The following is a 25,966-nucleotide window of genomic DNA, read 5'->3' on the forward strand; positions in this document are numbered from 1 at the left end:
AAGGCAGCAATAGGTCTCTTACCCTGGAAAATAGACAGATCTTTGTCGGTACTAATTATGGGCCAAAGAGCTTTACTAGCTCTCTTCACAATAGGGCTAGCAACAGTAAAGTCGCTGCTCCAAGGTAAGGTGTTCTCCTGATCTCGGACTTTGGTTTCCAACAGGGCCGCTCTGGGCATATTAAGGACTTTTACTTTATGTTCTTCTAAAAGTTTACTATCATACCCTCTACATGCAAACCTAGCTACTACTTTATCCACCTCACAGGGTACTTTGTCTTTATTACTAGAGATGCGAGCAACTCGCATCATCTGAGATAAGGGGATAAAGTCCGAGATCAGGAGAACACCTTACCTTGGAGCAGCGACTTTACTGTTGCTAGCCCTATTGTGAAGAGAGCTAGTAAAGCTCTTTGGCCCATAATTAGTACCGACAAAGATCTGTCTATTTTCCAGGGTAAGAGACCTATTGCTGCCTTTCGGCGAGGCAGCAACTTGAGAGATCGTTTAGTTCATACGGATATATCAGGACGTAATATTTGTAAGGCCCCTAATACTTATGTAAAACCAGCGGGGTGTTACTCCTGCAATGATTGTACCACATGTAAGTTCATTATCCCATGTAAGAAGTTTAAGCACCCTCATGGAGATAAGATGTACGACATTAGGTTTGTGCTTTCTTGTAATACCACCCATGTGGTATATGTGGTGGTCTGTCCGTGTGGTTTATACTATGTCGGGCAGACCACTCGGAAGTTTAAAGAACGGATGAACGCCCATAGATCCGCCATTAGACTTTCCCTTAATGGTAAAGATATAGATCAACCAGTACCACGTCATTTTAAGGATTTCAATCATCCCCTTGAGTCTATCCGATATTTTATTATAGACCATGTCCACGAATCCTTACGAGGTGGGGATAGGGCTAAATCATTATTGATTAAAGAATCCCGTTGGATTTTGAGGCTTGGAACTACTAAACCTGGGGGCCTCAATGACAAAATCAATTGGAATTCCCTGGTGTAATATGTCTTCTTCATTATATATATGTTTTCTGGGATATACGATATATTGATACTGCTGTTGATATTTGCGTCTGTTTTTTATAGATATGATAATTCTTCCGCATTATGTATCTGTATTTTATTCCTTATTTTATATGTAACCTTTTTTCCTTTCTCTATTTGTAATGTTTACAAGTAATATGCCTGCTGCAGTCACTAACCCGATGCTGTACCGTTTGGCTCTAGGGTCTCACCGGATGAGGCAACCCGGAGTTAACACTGGTGGAACGCATCCTTCCTGGCTGTTGGAACGCATGTTGGCGTTCCTATGGTGACGGCGGAGCGACTCCCCGAAGTGCATCACCGGGTGCGTCCTCGGCTGGCGGGTCCCGGGAGCTGAATGGCGGCACCAGGGGAGGAGATTGCGGCATGAGTAGGGGTATAAGGGGGTAAGTTTATTGTACCTGTATTGATTGTGCTGTATTGGTGTGGTCCTGAGGACGGGGTGCTGTCCCCGAAAGTACTCGACCGTGACCGTAAAATACACTTTGATGTTCTTGCTACTATTGATGTCTCCTGAGTGCCTTCTTACATGGACATTTATATATATATATATATATATATAGATAGATAGATAGATATACACACATTATATATATATATATATATATACATATATATATATACATATATATATATATATATATATACACACACACACTGCTCAAATAAATAAAGGGAACACTAAAATAACACATCCTAGATCTGAATGAATTAAATATTCTTATTAAATACTTTGTTCTTTACATAGTTGAATGTGCTGACAACAAAATCACACAAAAATTATCAATGGAAATCAAATTTATTAACCCATGGAGGTCTGGATTTGGAGTCACCCTCAAAATTAAAGTGGAAAAACACACCACAGGCTGATCCAACTTTGATGTAATGTCCTTAAAACAAGTCAAAATGAGGCTCAGTAGTGTCTGTGGCCTCCTTGTGCCTGTATGACCTCCCTACAACGCCTGGGCATGCTCCTGATGAGGTGGCGGATGGTCTCCTGAGGGATCTCCTCCCAGACCTGGACTAAAGCATCCGCCAACTCCTGGACAGTCTGTGGTGCAACGTGGCATTCGTGGTTGGAGCGAGACATGATGTCCCAGATGTGCTCAATTGGATTCGGGTCTGGGGAACGGGCGGGCCAGTCCATAGCATCAATGCCTTCGTCTTTCAGGAACTGCTGACACATTCCAGCCACATGAGGTCTAGCATTTTCTTGCATTAGGAGGAACCCAGGGCCAACCGCACCAGCATATGGTCTCACAAGGGGTCTGAGGATCTCATCTCGGTACCTAATGGCAGTCAAGCTACCTCTGGCGCGGAGTATACATTTGTTTCTTGAGCACATGGAGGGCTGTGTGGCCCCCCAAAGAAATGCCACCCCACACCATTACTGACCCACTGCCAAACCGGTCATGCTGGAGGATGTTGCAGGCAGCAGAACGTTCTCCTTGGCGTCTCCAGACTCTGTCACGTCTGTCACATGTGCTCAGTGAGAACCTGCTTTCATCTGTGAAGAGCACAGGGGGCGCCAGTGGTGAATTTGCCAATCTTGGTGTTCTTTGGCAAATACCAAACGTCCTGCACGGTGTTGGGCTGTAAGCACAACCCCCACCTGTGGACGTCGGGCCCTCATACCACCCTCATGGAGTCTGTTTCTGATCGTTTGAGTAGACACATGCACATTTGTGGCTTGCTGGAGGTCATTTTGCAGGGCTCCGGCAGTGCTCCTCCTGTTCCTCCTTGCACAAAGGCGGAGGTAGCGTTCCTGCTGCTGGGTTGTTGCCCTCCTACGGCCTCCTCCACGTCTCCTGATGTACTGGCCTGTCTCCTGGTAGCGCCTCCATGCTCTGGACACTATGCTGACAGACACAGCAAACCTTCTTGCCACAGCTCGCATTGATGTGCCATTCTGGATGAGCTGCACTACCTGAGCCACTTGTGTGGGTTGTAGGGAGGTCATACAGGCACGAGGAGGCCACACACACTACTGAGCCTCATTTTGACTTGTTTTAAGGACATTACATCAAAGTTGGATCAGCCTGTAGTGTGTTTTTCCACTTTAATTTTGAGGGTGACTCCAAATCCAGACCTCCATGGGTTAATAAATTTGATTTCCATTGATAATTTTTGTGTGATTTTGTTGTCAGCACATTCAACTATGTAAAGAACAAAGTATTTAATAAGAATATTTCATTCATTCAGATCTAGGACGTGTTATTTTAGTGTTCCCTTTATTTTTTTGAGCAGTGTATATATATATATATATATATATATATATATATATATATATATATATATATATATATATATATATATTATATAATGTATATAGGCTGGTTCCAAAAGAAAATAATTAGTGGCATTCATAAGATTCCTTTAAGATACACAGTTGCAAGGTGCTTCTGGGCAGCATATTAAACAAGCATATACTTCACTTGCTGGCTAGGATAGAAAGTGTCAGAACACACAGTGCTTCGCAACAGGTCTGATGAATTTACCTGGGGAATTGATGACATGGAGGGAAATAGGTGAATGAGGTGTCTGGTATAAGTAGACACCTCCTACATGCATGCATGATCCTCTGCTGTGTCTGAAGATGCAGCATCAGATCACCTGCGACCCTGGCCTCGGCACCCCCACAAAAGGGAGCCGACACAAGGAAAATGACAGATTTCAAGGTGTGGACTTGGCAAGGTTGGAAAAATAAAACATTTTAAATAAACATTTTTCTTGTTTTTACAGTTTGTTTTTTTTGTATTAATGTTTTAATGATTGAATCATGTATTAGAAACCTTGATCAACAATGTTTTAATGCTTTCTACCATTAAAAATGTTATTAGGCTTTGATTTATTTTACATCTTTCAATAAAACCAATATTTACAGCTTATTATTCCTATTACATCTGAATATAAGTAGATAGACTAAACATATTACTACATACAAAGTACACTCAGATAGATGAAATTGAAAACAAGTACAGCAAGTTAATGTTAAGCATTAGTTCTACTCAAAGGAGCTTTAAGAAAGGAGGGCGCGCTTGTGCATGCTCCAATTGTGCCCCCTCCTCTCCAGTGGTGCAGAGACTCTGGCTACACATGCAGAGGTCTCTGGGAACACAGAGCCCGCACCGTGTTCCCTGGGGACACCACTATTGCGCACACACGAATCACTGTAAAATGGCCACGGTGGCAATTTTCCCAGTGATTTCTGCAGCTCTGCAAACAGCGCCGGGCCAACAGAGCGGTAAGTATACTTAAATGGGTGCAGGGTGTGCAGTGTGTGGGCCCCCGGACCCTGGGGCCCGTGTGCACCGCACACATTTATCCCATTATAGATACGCCAGTGTTCCCACTAATTACTTACTGTAATTAAATAAATCGGAATAGCAATACAAAATGGAAAATGCAAACGTACTTTTCAGAGAAACACACACGCACAAAAAGAAAGTGTTTTTTGTTTGTTTTTTTTTAACCACATTCGGTTTAGACCATGGTTTAAATCAAGGTGGATTAAACCAGTCAACCCTGGGACTTGGCCTCCAAATTCCCCAGATCTCAAACCGGTTGAGCACCTGTGGGATTGGCTGGAAAAACAAGTATGAGCCATGGTGGTCCCACCAAGCAATTCCCAGGACTTAAAGGACCTGCTGCTAACATCATGGTGCTAGATACCACAGGAAACCATCATAATTCTTGTGGAGTCCATATGCGCGCACAAACACACACATTCTATATAAGATTTTTATCTAATCATTTCCATGTACTGATTCATAGTATATTGTTTTGTTTTTTTCATTGTCGCTGTGATCATCCTTAATTTACAGTACACCTTCACAGGGTGATGGACTGCAATTCATAAGATTTTAAAATGCAAAGAAGCAGCAGGAATTGAAATTAAAGGTATAAGTGCTTAACCAGTCTAAAATATACAGTATTTACAATTATGTTGGGGGATGAGGGGGGTAGTCCTATATAAATCTGCCAGGAATCATTCATGCTAGATAATTATGAATAACTGCTATTGCAACTCTCCATTGCTAGTCAACAAGGTACAGTAGTGTTTTTAACAGTGGTATATTGCACAAGCGTTCAGTAGTAAATGTGGAGGAGAATTTACTGCTGGGAATGTCCTGTGATGACTGTACTAAGAAATGCAACTAGAGAAGGAAGCTGTCCTGAAGTTAGAAACTGTATGAGACACAAAAAAAAACGACAGAGCTGTAAAATACTGTAAATTGAGAATGCTGCCCTATACCTTTACAAATTCAATAACCAGCCCAATCACTAACCAACATGCGCTAATTATGAATATAGGGGGTAATTCCAAATTGATCGCAGCAGGAATTCTGTTAGCAATTGGGCAAAACCATGTGCACTGCAGCAGATATAACATGTGCAGAGAGAGTTAGATTTGGGTGTGGTGTGTTCAATCTGCAATCTAATTTGCAGTGTAAAAATAAAGCAGCCAGTATTTACCCTGCACAGAAATAAAATAACCCACCCAAATCTAACTCTCTCTGCAAATGTTAGATCTGCCACACCTGCAGTGCACATGTTATATCTGCCCCCCCCCCCCTCCCCTGCAGTGCACATGGTTTTGCCCAACTGCTAAAAAATTTCCTGCTGCGATCAACTTGGAATTACCCCCATAATTGGGAGACAAGAAGAACGTTATAGTCATAAATAGTTCACAGGTTTGCCATTGCAATGCTGAACACCTGTAGTTTAGGTGAAGGGGACACAAAAATAAATAAATAAATAAATAAAATTAATTTAAAAAAAAAAAGTCATACCCCCCTCCCCACCTAGAGATTACCAATTCTGCTATGAAAGTGCTGGAGAACTGGTGAATGAAAAACATGGGGCCTAGAAGTGCCAGCACTGCCACCACTGGTACAAGAGCCATCTAAAGATTCCTCTACATAGCAAAAGAAGGTTGAAATAAAAACAGTGTTATAATAAATATTTTTAAGATCCTCCATAAAACCCTTTGATCAAAAATGTTGAGCATTATATTTAAGTTAGTTTCCATGAAATACTCCATAACAGCCTTCATGAAAGCATCAATGCCCTAGTACAGACAGGAAGAAGAGAACAGAAAAGATTTTATATTAACTTTGCTTCCTTACCAAATGTGTTTAGATTTTTTATATTATGCTGCAACATCCCGTCGAAGGTACAGTATATAGCTCAACCCCTCTGGACCCTTGTGACTGAAAACTCTCTAAACTATTCCGGAAATTATAAAAACAGACAACACAGGTTAAAGTATGCTGCCATGGAGAATTCCGAGGATATTAAATTAACAGTTGTGAATACAGGTTGAGTATCCCATATCCAAATATTCCGAAATACGGAATATTCCGAAATACGGAATATTCCGAAATACGGACTTTTTTGAGCGAGAATGAGATAGTGAAACCTTTGTTTTTTGATGGCTCAATGTACGCAAACTTTGTTTAATACACAAAGTTATTAAAAATATTGTATTAAATGACCTTCAGGCTGTGTGTATAAGGTGTATATGAAACATAAATGAATTGTGTGAATGTAGACACACTTTGTTTAATGCACGAAGTTATAAAATATATTGGCTAAAATTACCTTCAGGCTGTGTGTATAAGGTGTATATGTAACATAAATGCATTCTGTGCTTAGATTTAGGTCCCATCACCATGATATCTCATTATGGGAAGCAATTATTCCAAAATACGGAAAAATAAGAATTTACTTACCGATAATTCTATTTCTCGTAGTCCGTAGTGGATGCTGGGGACTCCGTCAGGACCATGGGGAATAGCGGGCTCCGCAGGAGACAGGGCACATCTAAAAAGCTTTTTAGGTCACATGGTGTGTACTGGCTCCTCCCCCTATGACCCTCCTCCAAGCCTCAGTTAGGTACTGTGCCCGGACGAGCGTACACAATAAGGAAGGATCTTGAATCCCGGGTAAGACTCATACCAGCCACACCAATCACACCGTACAACTTGTGATCTGAACCCAGTTAACAGTATGATAACAAAACGAAGTAGCCTCTGAAAAAATGGCTCACAACAATAGTAATAACCCGATTTTTGTAACAATAACTATGTACAAGCATTGCAGACAATCCGCACTTGGGATGGGCGCCCAGCATCCACTACGGACTACGAGAAATAGAATTATCGGTAAGTAAATTCTTATTTTCTCTAACGTCCTAGTGGATGCTGGGGACTCCGTCAGGACCATGGGGATTATACCAAAGCTCCCAAACGGGCGGGAAAGTGCGGATGACTCTGCAGCACCGAATGAGAGAACTCCAGGTCCTCTTTAGCCAGAGTATCAAATTTGTAAAATTTTACAAACGTGTTCTCCCCTGACCACGTAGCTGCTCGGCAAAGTTATAATGCCGAGACTCCTCGGGCAGCCGCCCAGGATGAGGCCACCTTCCTTGTGGAATGGGCATCTACATATTTCGGCTGTGGCAGGCCTGCCACAGAATGTGCAAGCTGAATTGTACTACAAATCTAGCGTGCAATAGACTGCTTAGAAGCAGGAGCACCCAGCTTGTTGGGTGCATACAATATAAACAGCAAGTCAGACTTTCTGACTCCAGCCGTCCTAACTATATATATATATATATATATATATATATATATATATATATATATATATATATATATATATTTTTAGGGCCCTGACAACGTCTAGTAACTTGGAGTCCTCCAAGTCCCCAGTAGCCGCAGGCACCACAATAGGTTGTTTCAGGTGACAACGCTGACACCCCTTTAGGAAGAAACTGGAGACGAGTCCCAGTTCTGCCCTGTTCAAATGGAAAATTCTAATATGGGCTTTTGTAAAACAAAAACCGCCCATTCTTTTTGACAATCGCCTGGCCGAGGCCAGGACTAACAACATGGTCACTTTCCATGTGAGATATTGGTCAACAGCATGGTCACTTTCCATGTGAGATATTTCAAATCCACAGATTTGAGCGGTTCAAACCAATATGATTTTAAGGAATCCCAACACTATGTTGAGATCTCACGGTGCCCCTAGAGGCACAAAAGAACTGTATATGGAATACACCCTTTACAATCTGGACTTCAGGAACTGAAGTCAATTTTTTCTGGAAGAAAATCTACAGGGCCGAAATTTAAATCTTAATGAACCCCAATTTGAGACTCAAAACACTCCTGTTTTCAGGAAGTGCAGAATCGACCTAGTTGAATTTCCTTCGTGGAGCCTTCCTGGCCTTACCCACGCAACATATTTTCACCACATGTGGTGATGACGTTGTGCGGTCACCTCCTTCCTGGCTTTGACCAAGGTAGGTATGACCTCTTATGGAATGCCTTTTTCCCTTCAGAATCCGGTATTCAACCGCCATGCCGTCAAACGCAGCCGCGGTAATTCTTGGAAAAGACATGGTACTTGCTGAAGCAAGTCCCTTCTTAGCTCCCCAGGCCCTTAGTCCTCTGTGAGCATCTCTTGAAGCTCCGGGTACCAAGTCCCTCTTGGCCCATCCGGAGCCACTAGTATAGTTCATACTCCTCTATGTCTTATAATTCTCAATACCTTGGTTATGAGAAACAGAGGAGGGAACCCATACACTGACTGGTACACCCACGGTGTTACCAGAACATCCACAGCTATCGCCTGAAGGTCTCATGACCTGGCGGAATACCTGTCCCGTTTTTCGGGCGGGACGCTATCATGTCCACCTTTGGTCTTTGCCAACGGTCCACAATCATGCTGAAAAACTTCCCTATGAAGTTTCCACTCTCCCGGGTGGAGGTCATGCCTGCTGAGGAAGTCTGCTTCCCAGTCGTCCACTCCCGGAAAGAACACTGCTGACAGTGCTATCACATGATTTTCCGCCTAGCGAAAAATCCTTGCAGTTTTGTCACTGCCCTCCTGCTTCTTGTGCCGCCCTTTCTGTTTACGTGGGCGACTGCCGTGATGTTATCCCACTGGATCAATACCGGCTGACCTTGAAGCAGAGGTCTTGCTAAGTTTAGAGCCTTATAAATTTGCTCTAAGCTTATTTATGCAGAGAGAATTCTCCAGACTTAATCACACTTCCCTGGAAATTTTTTCCCTGTGTGACTGTTCTCCAGCCTCTCAGGCTGGCCTCCGTGGTCACCGGCATCCAATCCTGAATGCCAAATCTGCGGCCCTCTAGAAGATGAGCACTCTGTAATCACCACAGGAGAGACACCCTTGTCCTTGGATATAGGGTTATCCGCTGATGCATCTGAGGATGCGATCCGGACCATTTGTCCAGCAGATCCCACCGAAGGGTTCTTGCGGGAAATCTGCCGAATGGAATTGCTTCGTAATAAGCCACCATTTTTACCAGGACTCTTGTGCAATGATGCACTGACACTTTTCCTGGTTTTAGGAGGATCCCGATTAGCTCGGAGAACTCCCTGGCTTTCTCCACTGGGAGAAACACGTTTTTCTGGACTGTGTCCAGAATCATCCCTATGAACAGTAGACGTGTCATCGGAAAAAGCTGCGATTTTGGAATATTTAGAATCCACTCGTGCTGACGTAGAACTACTTAAGATAGTGCTACTCCGACCTCCAACTGTTCTCTGGACCTTGCCCTTATCAGGAAAGCGTCCATGTTTCCTTTTAAGAAAAATCATCATTCCGGCCATTACCTTGGTAAAGACCCGGGGCGCCGTGGACAACCCAAACGGCAGCGTCTGAACTGATAGTGACAGTTCTGTACCAGGAACCTGAAGTACCCTTGGTGAGAAGGGCAAATTTGGACCTGTAGGTAAGCGTCCCTGATATCCAGTGACACCATATCGTCCCCTTCTTCCTGGTTCGCTATCACTGCTCTGAGTGACTCCATCTTGATTTGAACGCTTGTATGTAAGTGTTCAAATATTTCAGATCTCACCGAGCCGGTTGGCTTCAGTACCACAATATAGTGTGGGATACTACCCCCTTCCATGTTGTAAGAGGGGTACTTTGATTATCACCTGCTGGGAATACAGCCTGTGAATTGTGTGAGGGGGAGATGTCTCGAATTTCCAATGTACACCTGGGATACTACATGTAGGATCCCGGAGTTCCCTTGCGAGTGAGCCCCCTGCGTACTGAAACTCTTGAGATGACCCCCTACCGCACCTGAGTCCGCTTGTACGGCCCCAGCGTTATGCTGCGGACTTGGCAGAAGCTGTGAGGGGCTTCTGTTCCTGGGAATGGGCTGCTTGCTGCAGTCTTCTTCCCTTTCCTCTACCCCTGGGCAGATATGACTGGCCTTTGCCCGCCTGCCCCTATGGGGACGAAAGGACTGAGACTGAAAAGACTGTGTCCTTTTTTGCCGATATGTGATTCGGGGTAACAAAAAGTGGATTTTTCAGCTGTTGCCATGGCCACCAGGTCCGATGGACCGCCCCTTTATACGGCAATACTTCCACATGCCGTCTGGAATCTGCCTCACCTGACCACTCTCGTGTCTTCGTCTGGCAGATATGTAAATCCCATTTACTCTTGATGCCAGAATGCAAATATCCCTCTGCGCATCACGCATATATAGAAATGCATCCTTAAAATGCTCTATAGTCAATAAAATCTTGTCCCTGTCAAGGGTATCAAAATTTTCAGTCAGGAAATCCGACCAAGCCCCCTCAGCGCTGCACATCCAGGCTGAGGCGATTGCTGGTCGTAGTATAACACCAGTATGTGTGTATATACTGTCATGATATTTTTCAGCTTCCTATCAGCTGGCTTCTTGAGGGCGGCCGTATCTAGAGACGGTAACGCCATGTTTTTATAAGCGTGTGAGCGCCTTATCCACCCTAAGGTGTGTTTCCCAACTCGCCCTTACTTCTGGCGGGAAAGGGTATACCGCCCATAACTTTCTATCGGAGGAACCCCACGTATCATCACACACTTCATTTAATTTATCTGATTCAGGCAAAACTACAAGTAGTTTATTCACACCCTACAAAATACCCTTATTTGTGGTACTTGTAGTATCAGAAATATGTAACAGCTCCTTCATTGCCCTTAACATGTAACTCGTGGCCCTAAAGGAAAATTACGTATGTTTCTTCACCGTCGACACTGGGGTCAGTGTCCATGTCTGTGTCTGTCGACCGACTGAGGTAAATGGGCGTTTTTACAAGCCCCTGACGGTGTCTGAGACGCCTGGACTGGTACTAATTTGTCCGCCGGCCATCTCATGTCGTCAACCGTCTTGCAGCGTGTTGACATTATCACGTAATTCCATAAGTAGACCATCCATTCCGGTGTCGACTCCCTAGAGAGTGACATCAACATTACAGGCAATTTGCTCCGCCTCCTCACCAACATTTTCCTCATACATGTCGACACACACGTACCGACATACAGCACACACACAGGGAATGCTCTGATAGAGGACAGGACCCACTAGCCCTTTGGGGAGACAGAGGGAGAGTTTGCCAGCACACACCAAAAGCGCTATAATGTATATAACAACCCTAGAAGGTGTTGTTTCTATATATGCGCTCTTAATATATCATTATATCGCCAATTTATGCCCCCCTTCTCTTTTAACCCTGTTTCTGTAGTGCAGTGCAGGGGAGAGTGGGAGCCTTCCTCACCAGCGGAGCTGATCAGGAAAATGGCGCTGAGTGCTGAGGAGAATAAGCTCCGCCCCCTTTTCGGCGGGCTTTTCCTCCCGGTTTTTTAATAACTGGCCTGGGTTAAAATACATACATATAGCCTTAATGGCTATATGTGATGTATTTATTTGCCAAATAGGTATTTATATTGCTGCCCAGGGCGCCCCCAGCAGCGCCCTGCACCCTCCGTGACCGTGTCAGTGAGCCGTGTGACAACAATGGCGCACAGCTGCAGTGCTGTGCGCTACCTCTCTGAAGACTGTGAAGTCTTCTGCCGCCTGTTTCCGGACCTCCGTTCCGCCGTCTTTCTTCAGCGTCTGTAAGGGGGATCGGCGGCGCGGCTCCGGGACGAACCCCAGGCTGACCTGTGTTCCGACTCCCTCTGGAGCTTAGTGTCCAGTAGCCTAAGACTTCAATCCTCCTGCACGCAGGTGAGTTGCCAGTCTCTCCCCTAAGTCCCTCGTTGCAGTGATCCTGTCGCCAGCAGGAATCACTGATTAGAAACCTAAAAAAAAAAAAACTTTACTAAATAGCTCCTTAAGAGAGCCATCCAGTTTGCACCCTTCTCGGACGGGCACAAAAACCTAACTGAGGCTTGGAGGAGGGTCATAGGGGGAGGAGCCAGTACACACCATGTGACCTAAAAAGCTTTTTAGATGTGCCCTGTCTCCTGCGGAGCCCGCTATTCCCCATGGTCCTGACGGAGTCCCCAGCATCCACTAGGACGTTAGAGAAAATCCCATATCCAAAATACCTCTGGTCCCAAGCATTTTGGATAAGGGAGACTCAACCTGTATTCACATTTCCTTATCAAACGTCATGGCAGCCTACACGAATGAGATGTACCCAAGCATTATAAACTAGGGGTAGGATCAAGAATAATAAAACAACACGGATAGTACAGTACCTATGAAAGGATAAACAGATGGTATATATCCCCATGTTACAAAAATTCAGGAGTCCTGTTTAAATCTAAACTGCTGTCACTATACCTCCAAATAACATTATTCACAAGAAAGGAAAAGAGATTAACACAGTACCACGATCATCTTATTTTCTTTGCTATGGATGACCGATTACTGATAATATGATTGAATAAAGGGCTTGAAACAGAGTATCAGCAGAAGCCATCACATCTGGAAGATAAAGGGGTTGATGTGGTAACAAGTGAAAAGAGTAGAGGTGGACCACTCAACTAGTCCACCTTTCCACTCTCTTTACTACTAGATACATCAACTCCAATGTCTTGTAAAACTGTGATCAGATGACCACCCAGCTGCTTTGCAGAGATCATCCACTGGACTCTGTATGCACATAAAGTTGTCAATTCTCTTGTAGAATGCGACCTTTGGATTTCCAGCACATTAAATCTGTTCCTCTTGTAAGCCTGTGCAACGGAATCCCTGATCCATCTGTTGAGTGTATGTTTGAATGATGCATGCCTGTCATTAGGATCTACAGAAACGATAAAAAGCCGATCCATATTTCTGTATTGCTTTGTTACTAAACGGTATATAGAGATCATCCTAACAAGATCAAGAGGATGCTATAAAATAGGTAGGAAAAACAGGATTACGTTGCAATTCTACACGGTCCATAGATTCTCTGTAATTTATGTAATTGCCACATAAACAGTACCTTAAGTGTGAGCCACTCAAGAAAAGCATATAGAAAAGCATATAGAAAATTAAAGGAATCAAGCAAAGAGTCCAGGAAAACTCGGGGATCCCATGATGAAACAAAAAGCTTAAAATTACGAGGACATTATTTCCTCAATGCTTGGGGGGAAAAAAACAGCAGCAGCTTAAAGTGCAAAAAGACACCAATTACAGGCATTTGAACCATCAGGGTAGCAAGAGATCCTTGTCGAATAAATGTGGAAAAAAATAAAGAATTTCCAGAATACTAGCAGAAGCAGGATTATTCAAGGTTTGAACCACAGAATGAATTTCTTCTAAAACCAGAACGGCAGTGGCCAAGGCTGTTCTCTAACAACTCCCCAAGCACAGCAATGAACTCTACTGCATTTCAAGTGCAGACAATTAGATGCACAGGAGAGGAAGAAGAAGTTAAACCACACTAGCATTTATTTCTTCCACTATGGTGTTCATGTAATGGAAGTAGAACCGAGCTACATTGGTGCTCAAGATTAGATCTAACTTTGGGGGTAATTCCAAGTCGATCGCAGCAGGAAATTTTTTAGCAGTTGGGCAAAACCATGTGCACTGCAGGGGAGGCAGATATAACATGTGCAGAGAGAGTTAGATTTGGGTGTGGTGTGTTCAATCTGCAATCTAAATTGCAGTGTAAAAATAAAGCAGCCAGTATTTACCCTGCACAGAAACAAAATTACCCACCCAAATCTAACTCTCTCTGCACATGTTATATCTGGCCCCCCTGCAGTGCACATGGTTTTGCCCAACTGCTAAAAAATTTCCTGCTGCGATCAACTTGGAATTACCCCCTTTGTCTGAATTTCTGGATCGGTAACAAAATAACTTAGGTCCATTTTCCTGGATGGATTTGACATTAACTGAGATAATCAGCAGTCTTGTCTTTGCCTATCACATGAAATGCCTTCTGTCCATAGCATAACTAGCAATACCTCTGAGATTATGTTGCTGCGCCTGGTGCCTCCTTGAAGGTTTACAACGGCAACCATTATTTGTCAGAAAAGATCCCGATATGTTTGTGTTGTATAAAGGACTTAAAAGTGTTACACTGCATGCCACACTGTCCTCATTTCCTTAATGTATACTGTACATTAAGTTGTATTCTAGAACCAAGTGCCTTGTAAAACATGTTTAATGAGACCAATCTGTTGTGAGCACAATCCATCAGATTCTGAAAGAAACAGGCAACCTTTTATCAATTCTTGGACACTGACAACACGCTAGGGACTCCATGGTGATGCTAATACTATGTGCCTGATTGTCTGATTACTATAGAGAATTGTACTGCGACCCTACCAAGGGGTAAATTTACTAAGATGGGAGTTGTATTTAAGATGGGATGTTGCCTATAGCAACCAATCAGATTCCAGGTATTATCTTCTAGAAGGTGCTAGACAAATGAGAAGTAGATTCTGATTGGTTGCTATGGGCAACATTCCATCTTAAATAGAACTCCTTAGTAAATTTACTAGTGATGAGCGGGTTCGGTTTTACTCGGTTCTCAAAACGGCATTTTATTGGCTCATGGATGTCACGTGTTTTGGATAGCCCATAAGGTTCGGTTTTGAGAACCGAGTAAAACCGAGTAAAACCGAACCCGCTCATCACTAAAATTTACCCCGAAGTTCCCATATGTCACTTTGTCCATGGAAAAAGGTCTATTTTGGAGGAGAAAAATAAAAATCTACAGCTTTGACATGCCTAATATGTTCAATTAAGTGCGGTGCCTCCAGTAATTTCCGGTTATTTGCTCAAGCTCTTGCTTCTGAGGCTGGGTTCCTGTATGTTGACTTCCAGCCATTATTCTAAACTCAACTCTCAACATCTCCCAGGTGCACTTCTCCCCTAGTACCCTTGCAGCTAAAGTGGGAGAGATCTTTGGTGCTCTGCCCATTGTTGATTGCGGCTAGAATATTGGATGTATCAGAGACGCTACCTCATGCATGCATTACCCACAGATACAAAAGGCACACAGGATTTATCACACTCCTCTGAATGTTTTCAATATGAGGCTTCGTAGCACTGCAGCTGGAGTCGCCTTGTGAGCAACTTATAGTACATGTAACTATCATTATAGGATTGGAATTGTGTTTGGATCACTGCTTCTATAGTTCTGCCTTTAAGTCTTTTTGTGTTCCATCTCAAACAAAATGTTAATCGTATTATTTATCAGCATGGTGTCAAATTGTAATTTCAAGACCTTAGCTTGCGACTGAACACCCATACTCTGCACACTTTGAAGGTTTGAACATAGGCCCTCATTCAGAGTTGATCGCTCGCTAGCTGCTTTTAGCAGCAGTGCAATTGCTAGGCCGCCGCCCTCTGGGAGTGTATCTTAGCAGAAGTGCGAATGAAAGGATCGCAGCATTGCTACAAAAAAAAAAAAAAGAGAGTGTGCAGTTTCAGAGTAGCTCGAGACTTACTCCTAGCTAGCGATCACTTCAGTCGGTTTAGTTCCTGTTTTGACGTCACAAACACGCCCTGCGTTCGGCCAGCCACTCCCCCGTTTCCCCAGGCACGCCTGCGTTTGTATCTGACACGCCTGCGTTTTTCAGCACACTCCCGGAAAACAGTCAGTTACCTCCCAGAAACCCCCCATTCATGTCAATCACTCACCGATCAGCAGTGCGACTGAAAAGCGTCGCGAGACCTTGTGTGAAACTGCATCCGGTTTTGTGAAAGTGCGTCGCGCGTGCGCACTGCGCGCCATACGCCAGCGCAGAAGTGCTGATTTTTTTGCCTGATCGCTGCGCTGCGAACAACGGCATCTAGCGATCAACTCGGAATGACCCCCATAATACACTAGAAGTAAACTATCCTTAAATATCATACAGTAAGCTCTCAGATTGCTGGTGTCAGTATTCTTCGGCCTACATTGAGATTATAGGCCACTTTACTTATACTTCCAAGTTGTGATTCATTTGCTATTATGCCTACACTCTACTCTCTATTTTTTTCTCTTGCCTGGCACCAGATTACTGATACACTGCTGTAGTTTTTCCTCTATGCATACAGGTAACATACAGCATGATTAAGTATGAATCATCATAATGTCCACATAGTCAATGTTCTCGCCAGAATGTAGTTCCAGACGGGAGACATTATGAAGTAGCAGCCCTACCTGGCATCTCACTCATGGTTTTGCGGGCTCCATGTAGGAGTAGGGGAGGCTGTTTATCTCAGTGCTTTCCTCCAGTGTCTGGTTGGCTGGGGCTGAGTCAGAGTGGAGGGGGGAGCATCCCGGGGATGGCTCCATGCGCACTGTGAAAAAGGCCCTGGGGAGAACACTGATCATCATAATGTCAGTGTTATGGCTAGCATTAGGGTTGAAAGCACACGTTAAACACATTGGGCCAGATGTAATGACGCCCGAGATCGCCAGAGGTGTGGAATGCCAGACGATCTCGGACGTTATTTAATGGGGCAATCACTTACAAGGCATGGTTTTGCATTGTAAGTGATTGCCCCTTTAAAAAAAGTAGGATCGGCCGGCATCTCACACCTCCGGCGATCTTGGGCGTCATTACATCCGGCCCATTGCCGGGATTATATCAGTGTTGACATTCTGAATAACAACATGGTCAATATCAATATTATGAACATGTTCAATGTCAACTTTCTCGTGTCTATGTACTTAACGACTACATAACACAAACTTCTGATTATCTTTGCAACACTGTTTATTTGCATTTTTATATGCATTTGTCTTTCTTCTGTTATTGGTCTTTTGGTATGCGGTTAGGAGGTCGACCGGGACTATGTCTTGCCTAACCGTATTACAAACAATAAAGGCTACAGGATTTTCAAAAAGTGTGAGCAGGTGCTTCTCAATGAAAAAGACAGGCAGTGGGATGTAACAGAGTCAGATCAGCGGAGGTGCACAATGCCGGACGGTCTTGCACGTTGTTTTTAAAGGTGCAATCAATAACAAGGAAAAACCATGTCATGATTGTCCCTTTAAAAACACATCCGAGGTTGGCCGGCATCCTGCACCTTCTGCGATCTCGGACTTAATTACATCCTGCCGTGGGTATCAACTTTACCCATCATCCCTGCTTACGCTGCTCAGCATGTCGCCAAGTCTCTCCGGAAATTCCACTATCAAAGTACTGTAAGCCCAAAAGTAAACAAATCTTTTTTTGTTATTTATTTATTTAAATGAAATAAAAAAACGAAATGTTCTACACTTACCAAACTAACCCAGGAAAAAAAAAAGACTGGAAATTGCAGCAGGGTAGGCGAAGGGACACTATAAACTTTCTGGAGGTGATTCTTCTTCCTGTCTCTATCCTCATTAGGGAGTTATCTCATTTAGGTAGGTGTATATAGTGTTTGATACTGAAGCAAAAAAATAATATAAAAAAATTGTTTTCCTGATCAATTCACCCCTATCTTACACCAGAGATTAACTTTGAAAAACTACCCTTGGAATAGAATGAAGTTTTATATTTGCAGATTGCGAAACAATCCTTTCAATAGAAACATACTGTACAATAAGATACCAGCACAACAACAATACAAGGATGGAGAAATGACATCTATGTCACTATCTGTCCGGTCTCCCTGTGGGTCTCTCTCTTGGGGCTCCAGTTTCCTCCCACAGTCCAAACACATACCGATAGGTTAAGTGGCTTCTGCATTAACCCTAGTGTGTTCATGTGGTAGGAATCACAGACAGTATGTTCCACTAGAGCAGAGGTTCTCAAACTCGGTCCTCGTGGGCCCACACAGTGCATGTTTTGCAGGTCTCCTCACAGTATCACAAGTGAAATAATTAGGTCCAATATTTAGAGCTTATTAATGTGTAGGGATTAAACACATTTCTATAAATTAGGGGAGGGGAATTAAGAATGAAGCAACAAAAATGTACAAGGTGGTGGTGTGATAAGAACATGACATAGGGGAGAGAAGAAAACAACAGGGAATAATGGATTAAAAGAAGTACTGAATGAAAGAACGTGAGGATAAACCCAGAATCATGTTATATATTAAACAGAACTTTAAACAATGCCCCAGAGCAGTAACTAGACTTTTTGGTGCCCTGTGACAAAGAGAATTGGCACAACAGGGCCATTCGGCGCATGCCTCATGGAAAGCCCATGCTATGATGCCCCTCACACACACACACTTATAGAACACTGCAAGAAAATGGATTTGGACACAAAACCTCTTTATACCACATTCATTCACTCATTCAACCCGAGAGCTTGTCGCCATTCAGCCACTATAACCCACACATTTCAATATACTGCCTCATCCAGGACTCAAACCCACAACTTGCTGCATCTCAGCCAAACACCCCACCCACCGTGCCACTTTAACCCACAAAAAGCTATGAGATTTCCAACTATATGAAACTACCCGTACCCCATCAAAAACATAACCAGAACCATAATTGAGCAGATCCATGCAGTGTGCAGCCACACATCCAATACCTTGCAGCCACATACTACATAGATCTTCCCAGCTCAACACTGATCACCGCTTCACAAAGTACAAGGTAAGCTTCAAATAGATAAAAGGGGTAGTCAGGAGATGCTGGGCTTCAATAATGGGGGGAAACTGCAAGTGAAAGTAATTAGATAAGTCATAATTGTCGAGTGCTGCCAACAGCACCCCCTACCCTGCAGCACTATGTGCAATGCCCATACTGCAACATTTTATGGGCATTACAGTCAAGTTATGGTGTTCAGAATAATACTAAAAAGGATTTTAAGAATTAAATGCAGAAAGTAGCCTAATAATAAAGTTAAGAAATAAGCAAAATACCTGCTGGAACATCTGAACAGTGGGAGAATATGCTCTGATAGAAAACGCAAATTTGAGCAAGGCGAGTTGCAGGTCGGACAGAAACTGGCCAGCTTTCTTTAATATTAAGTTGTAGTAAGAAAATTCTGAACCTAAAAATAATGAATGAGAATCATTAAAAAGTTTAATAAAAAAAAAAACAGACATAATGAATGCAATCAGAAAATATTTTATAAATTCGATTTACTGTATGTTTGTTATACTTCTGTATGATGCTGGATACAGTACATAGAGCAGTCAAACATTTATGTCTCTCCTACTACAGAGGTGATACCATGCTAAAGAGAGGTACAGTAGAGCTACAAATAAATCAAATATATAAATTTAATCTCTGGGTTACAAATCCAAAATAACTTGATTGAACCCCTAAAACAATGAGCAATAAAAACAAGGCTGCAATAAAAATGATGAAAATGCAGTGTAAACTACAATATTACCCAACTAAGACCAAAGGAATATCTGCTTTTAAAAAACAAAAAAATTATTAGACACTAATTGATAATTAAGTTGATTTGCCATTTCAGTGTGTATGTAATGTGTATATATATATATATATATATATATATATATATATATATATATATATATATATTATATATATATATATATATAGAGTGTACTCGGATCGGCACTCACCCTCCACATTTAGTGGTGCTCCGGTGCCATCTGGAGAAAGTATGCAAACAATTTTCCAATAGGACAATCAGCGGCACTCGGAGACTGTAGATATCAGGGTTAAAGTGCAAGTGCTTTTATTCCATAACGGCAAAAAAAGGGGTGGTCCAACGTTTCGGGGCGCAAACGCCCCTTTGTCAAGGTGAACAAACAGAGTAAGTGTACAATGTAAAAGGTATTACCTTTATAGTGAAGGAGACCCGGAGGGCGTGGGTGACAGCAGTGATCGGGGAAGCGTGGAGCTTCCATCCTGGTGTGTGTGACGTGCGGCCGCCTCAGTCACGTGGTTCCGGCGCGTCACGGGATTCCGACAGTGCCTGGGCAACGGGAGACGCTGTAGTCATGGCTACCCGGCATACTGCGGCTTCCCGATCACGGAGGTCCAGTGGCGAGGCTGTGTGTGAGCTAGACTGGAATATAATCAGTGGAATATGTACAGTATTGGAAAGAACATACATACCATGGTGTAAAGATAATACAAGATGCTTGTGAGTTTAAATGAACAATACATTAATACTGCGGCCAGTATATGCTGCTGCTGTCCTTGTCCATATCTTAAAGTGCAGTTCATGCCATGTACAATAGCGGCTGATTAGCCGGAATACCAATGCGTGGGATGTGTAGGATTCTTGAATGGAAGGGCAGTGCTTAGCATTGACAAAGATTTTGTCACGAAGGCAGATGGTGCAGCTAGAAGATACTCCATTGTATTCTTTCATTGAGACCGCTAGGTCGCACGGTGTTCAATTTGAACATCCAGCTTGCCTCTCTTTGGAGCAGGATACCTGCCCTGTCCCCTCCTCGCAAGCTGTTGGGAATATGATCAATAATTTGAAAGCGGAGATCACTAAGAGAGTGCTGTTTTTCAGCATAATGCCTGGCAACCGGTTGTTCTGATTTCTTCTGGGTTAGAGCAGCTTTAACGGCGGATCTATGTAAGGCGAAGCGTTCTCTGGCGTTGCGTATGGTTTTACCTACATATTGGTATTTGCACGGGCAAGTTATAAGGTAAATGATGTGAGTAGTTGTGCAATTCAGCACGTGCCTTATTTTGTAGGATTTGCCAGTGGAGCTAGAAGAAAAGGTGGATCCTGGATTCATATATTTGCATGTCTCGCAGCCCAAGCATTTATAGCATCCGGCAGATTTGGTCAGAAAATTGGTAGCCGGCATCTGGTCGAAACCTGTGATGTCGGTATGAACGACGTGATTTTTTATGCTCTTGCCCCTTGTATGACACATCATGGGCCGTTTGTTTCGCAATGTACTGAGTTTGTCATCTGTAGTTATAATGGGCCAAAGTGCATTGAGTGCTCGTGGGACAACTGGGCTGGCGATGTTGTACCGAGAGACGAACGGTATTATCTTTTGGTCACTTTTGGTTTTCTGTTGAAGAAGATCACTTCTGTTCATATTGGCCACTAGTCGTTCCTGTAGCTGGAGGGGTCCTTTCTTGTATCCTCTGCTCTGGAAACGCTCGGTTACTTTGTTTAGCGCACCTTTAAGGTGGTCCGGGTCGCTGGTAATTCTTGCTGCTCTGATATATTGCGACTTAGGGAGGCCTGTTTTGAGGGCTGCCGGGTGGTGACTATTATACCGAAGTAAAGTATTTTTATCGGTGGGTTTGTGATACACTTCTGTGTATATCTTCTGATTTTTAATGGTGACGTTTACATCCAAGTAATTCAGTTTATTTGAATCCCATTGTGCTGTAACTTTAATTGGAGAACTCCTGCTGTTGATAGTGGCAATCAGAGTGTCAAATGCTGCCTTGCCTCCAGTCCATAATATGAAGACATCATCGATGTATCTGGAATAGAAAGCTATATGTTGTTTGGACTCTTCATTGTTGAAGAACATGGCACGTTCTTCAAAAAACATGTAGACATTTGCAAAAGAAGGGGACACATTGCTTCCCATAGAGCACCCACTGGCCTGGCGATAAAATTTTCCGTCGAAAAGGAAATAGTTGCGGGTTAGCGTTAGTTCTAACAGTTGGAGAAATAATTTGTGATCCAAACTGGACATCTGTGTGTCGGTTAGAAACGCTTGCATGGCTTTTAAGCCTTGGTCATGTGGAATGCTTGTAAACAAGCTGCAGATGTCTACTGTACAAATGATTGTCCCAGCCGGTACAGTATCAATGGTATTGAGTTGATTAAGGAAGCTGGTAGTATCCTTCGTATAGTTGGTTTGTTGACTGATTAAAGGCTGTAAAATGCTGTCCAGAAATATAGAGATAGGCTGAAACAGTGCATTATGCGCAGAAATAATAGGCCTGCCGGGTGGACGATCCATGCTCTTGTGGATTTTGGGTACTAGAAACAACAACGGTACTGTAGGAAATTCTTGTTTTAAAGAGCTACATAGTTTGGTAGAGATCAAACCGGTAGTATTAGCTGCTTCCAGTATGTTGTCTAGTTCTGTTTTGTATTGTTTTGTAGGATCGCCGGTCAGCGCTTCGTATACCGTGGCATCTGCCAATTGGCGGTATGCCTCCGACCTATAGTCGGATAGGTTCATTATAACAATGCCCCCCCCTTTGTCGGCGGGACGTATAACGATATCCTTGTAGGACCCTAAGTTCTTAAGGGCTTGGAATTCAGAACGTGAAAGGTTATGGTGTACGTTGTGCTTGGCACCTGTATATTTGATAATGGACTGGTCCAGCAGTCGGGTGAACGTTTTTATGGACGGGTTAGAAGAAATGGGATCAAATTTAGACTTGTGCGTAGAGTTGATAAACGCCTGGTGTATCTCTGGTCTGGCTGTAGGGGGATGATCGTGAAAAAATTCTTGTAGGCGAAGCTTACGTGCGAATTTATTTAGCTCGATTTGCCATGTGAATTCATCAAACTGACTGGTTGGGACAAAAGATAAGCCGTAGTTTAGCACTTTGGTTTCTAAATCGCTAAGTTGGCAGTCGGAGAGATTGTAAATTACTGTTTCTTCCTTGAAGTTGTGTTTCTGGAGCCGCGAGTTCTGTTGGCCCCTGCGGGTGGGCGTCCTTTTGTTTTTGAGCCTGCCCCTGCGGCAGGCGTAGCCCCTAAAGGGGGGTCATTTGCTTCGGTTGGGCCCTCTGAATCCGCCAGCATAAAATCGCTGTCACTATTAGATGTGACATTATCTCTGGCCCTTTCCTCTCTGCGGTTGCGCCAGGAGTGCTTGGAACGGTAATTGTACGGTTTATGATTACCAGGTTCACCGCCGGAGAGCCACCGGTAGACGCGGTTAGTTTCATAATCATCTTGGACTATGTGTAATTTGTTCCGCTTGAATTTAATGAGCTCTTTTTTATGGTTGTCGCATAGTGTCTGGATTTTCTGTACCATAGTCTGATTTTATTCTTTGGTAAGTAACACGCGATGCTCATGTTCTACGGCCTTAATTTTGTCTCGTGTATTCTTTAATTCTTTTCCGGCTTCCTCCACGACTAGTAGCATCAGGTCCATACTGCACTTATTTAGGATGCCAATCCACCGGTTACAGAAGTCTGTATTGAACCGGCCTATGGTGGGGACATTGCGGATGCGGAAGCCTCTGGGGATCATTTTATCGCGATGGTAGTTGGACAAAGATATGCCATGCATAAGAAAGTCTAGTTCTCTTTTTTTCAGTTTGACGAGTTGGTGGTAGATATCTTCCATATTGAGCTGTTCATCTGCTTCAGTGAGATCTTCAGTGAATAATAAGCGGACGGCATCGGCGTCAGTGAAGCTGTAGAGGTTAGCCTGAGTGGCCGTGCTTTCTGTCTGTTGTGACATGGTCAAGAAGGAGTACTTACTGGAATGGGAACCGTGCAGGATACTTATAAGCCGCAGTTAAACTGAGATAGTCCAGACTTTGTTTAAAGTGCATTGACAGTGAAAAAGAGTGCCTTGTGAGTGCTGTGAATGACTCCGACGGGTCTGTTTCCTCCACAAAGGGGGCCTGTAGATAGGTGGTATAATAAGTAAAGCTTGGGGTGCCTTATCCCAATTGGAATGCTGTGCCTGTGCGGGGCAACAGTTTCCTGGTAATAGAGTGTACTCGGATCGGCACTCACCCTCCACATTTAGTGGTGCTCCGGTGCCATCTGGAGAAAGTATGCAAACAATTTTCCAATAGGACAATCAGCGGCACTCGTAGACTGTAGATATCAGGGTTAAAGTGCAAGTGCTTTTATTCCATAACGGCAAAAAAAGGGGTGGTCCAACGTTTCGGGGCGCAAACGCCCCTTTGTCAAGGTGAACAAACAGAGTAAGTGTACAATGTAAAAGGTATTACCTTTATAGTGAAGGAGACCCGGAGGGCGTGGGTGACAGCAGTGATCGGGGAAGCGTGGAGCTTCCGTCCTGGTGTGTGTGACGTGCGGCCGCCTCAGTCACGTGGTTCCGGCGCGTCACGGGATTCCGACAGTGCCTGGGCAACGGGAGACGCTGTAGTCATGGCTACCCGGCATACTGCGGCTTCCCGATCACGGAGGTCCAGTGGCGAGGCTGTGTGTGAGCTAGACTGGAATATAATCAGTGGAATATGTACAGTATTGGAAAGAACATACATACCATGGTGTAAAAATAATACAAGATGCTTGTGAGTTTAAATGAACAATACATTAATACTGCGGCCAGTATATGCTGCTGCTGTCCTTGTCCATATCTTAAAGTGCAGTTCATGCCATGTACAATAGCGGCTGATTAGCCGGAATACCAATGCGTGGGATGTGTAGGATTCTTGAATGGAAGGGCAGTGCTTAGCATTGACAAAGATTTTGTCACGAAGGCAGATGGTGCAGCTAGAAGATACTCCATTGTATTCTTTCATTGAGACCGCTAGGTCGCACGGTGTTCAATTTGAACATCCAGCTTGCCTCTCTTTGGAGCAGGATACCTGCCCTGTCCCCTCCTCGCAAGCTGTTGGGAATATGATCAATAATTTGAAAGCGGAGATCACTAAGAGAGTGCTGTTTTTCAGCATAATGCCTGGCAACCGGTTGTTCTGATTTATATCTATCTATATCTGAATGGAAGGCACACTGGAGTGGTCATTTGCAATTTCAACCTTGCAGTGAAGAGAGACCAGGTAACGCAGAATGCACACTGGCCAATTAGATGACCTATTGTAGGTGGGATCCTGAGCTATCATCCAGGGGTCTATGATCAGCGAAGGCAGTGGAGCCTGGGAAGGTGTTAAAGGATAAGAGGCTACTAAAAGAAAAAAAGAGAAGAGCTCTGGTCACCGAACAGCAGTGACTGATCTAACCCCTAAAAATTTACACTGCAAATGCGTCCCCACGCTGTGATTACAAAGCAGTTGTACAGATTCAGGAGCACGCAGGAAGAAACGTATAGTTAATGTATGGAGTGTTACTGGGAGGAAACAGGGGAGTTGCCAAAGAGGCACATGCAGATATTATGGTTGAGTTATACGAGTGTCATAAGTGCAGGGGCTGATTGGGAACAAAAAGCGGCCCTGGAAAAATTTGTACTAGTGGCCCCACATGGGCAGCACAAGAGGTGTAAGGTCTAGCCATGGGCCATGGCAGCAGCACCCTCCCCCCAAGACTTTCCAGATAGTGGGCATGTCCAGCATCAAGGGGGAAGTTAAAAAGAAATAAAATTTAATTTTATGAGCACATTATATGATACACATTCAGAATTTAGGACACTATATAATTCTTTAGAAAGATACATTTTCTTGCTTATTACACCAACCGTATCTCAATCACTATTCACTCAATCTTATATGTCAGCCAAGCAGGCAGACAGAGCATACACTAGATCATCTGCAATCACAGGCTAAGTGGCAAAGTCATTTTCATATATGCAAATTATTTTGCATCTTATTCATTATGTCTATAAAAAGGATCACATGTCCTCAAACAAAACAGGCCCCACGGTGCGTCGGCCCACCGAAAATCTTCCCTGTAAACCCTATGGCCAATCCGCCTCTGCATAAGTGTATCCCTAAAAGCGGATGCTCACATGGGATGCCATAATCAGACAGAGACACTGCACCTGCCATGGGCTGGTGCAAGTTTAGATGGTGCGACAGACGTTTGCATCTTTATTTACTAAACGATAAAACAGCATCTACTGTATAGGTGCTTCAAGTGGAGGTCTCAGTCCTTGCACATTCATACGCACGGATGCACAGCA

At 43.6% G+C, this 25,966-nt stretch overlaps 1 protein-coding gene across 1 annotated transcript in view; it reads right to left on the reverse strand.

The window, feature by feature from the left end:
- The window catches only part of UGGT2 (UDP-glucose glycoprotein glucosyltransferase 2), an 813,961-nt gene that overhangs the window by 760,095 nt on the left and 27,900 nt on the right, over positions 1-25,966 (reverse strand). The window contains exon 3 of the mRNA XM_063953033.1: positions 19,116-19,246. Within this exon, the coding sequence (XP_063809103.1) occupies positions 19,116-19,246 (131 nt within the window). The remainder of the gene's footprint in view (positions 1-19,115; positions 19,247-25,966) is intronic.

This window comes from Pseudophryne corroboree, chromosome 2 (assembly GCF_028390025.1).
Source record: "Pseudophryne corroboree isolate aPseCor3 chromosome 2, aPseCor3.hap2, whole genome shotgun sequence".
Taxonomy (NCBI): Eukaryota; Metazoa; Chordata; class Amphibia; order Anura; family Myobatrachidae; genus Pseudophryne; species Pseudophryne corroboree.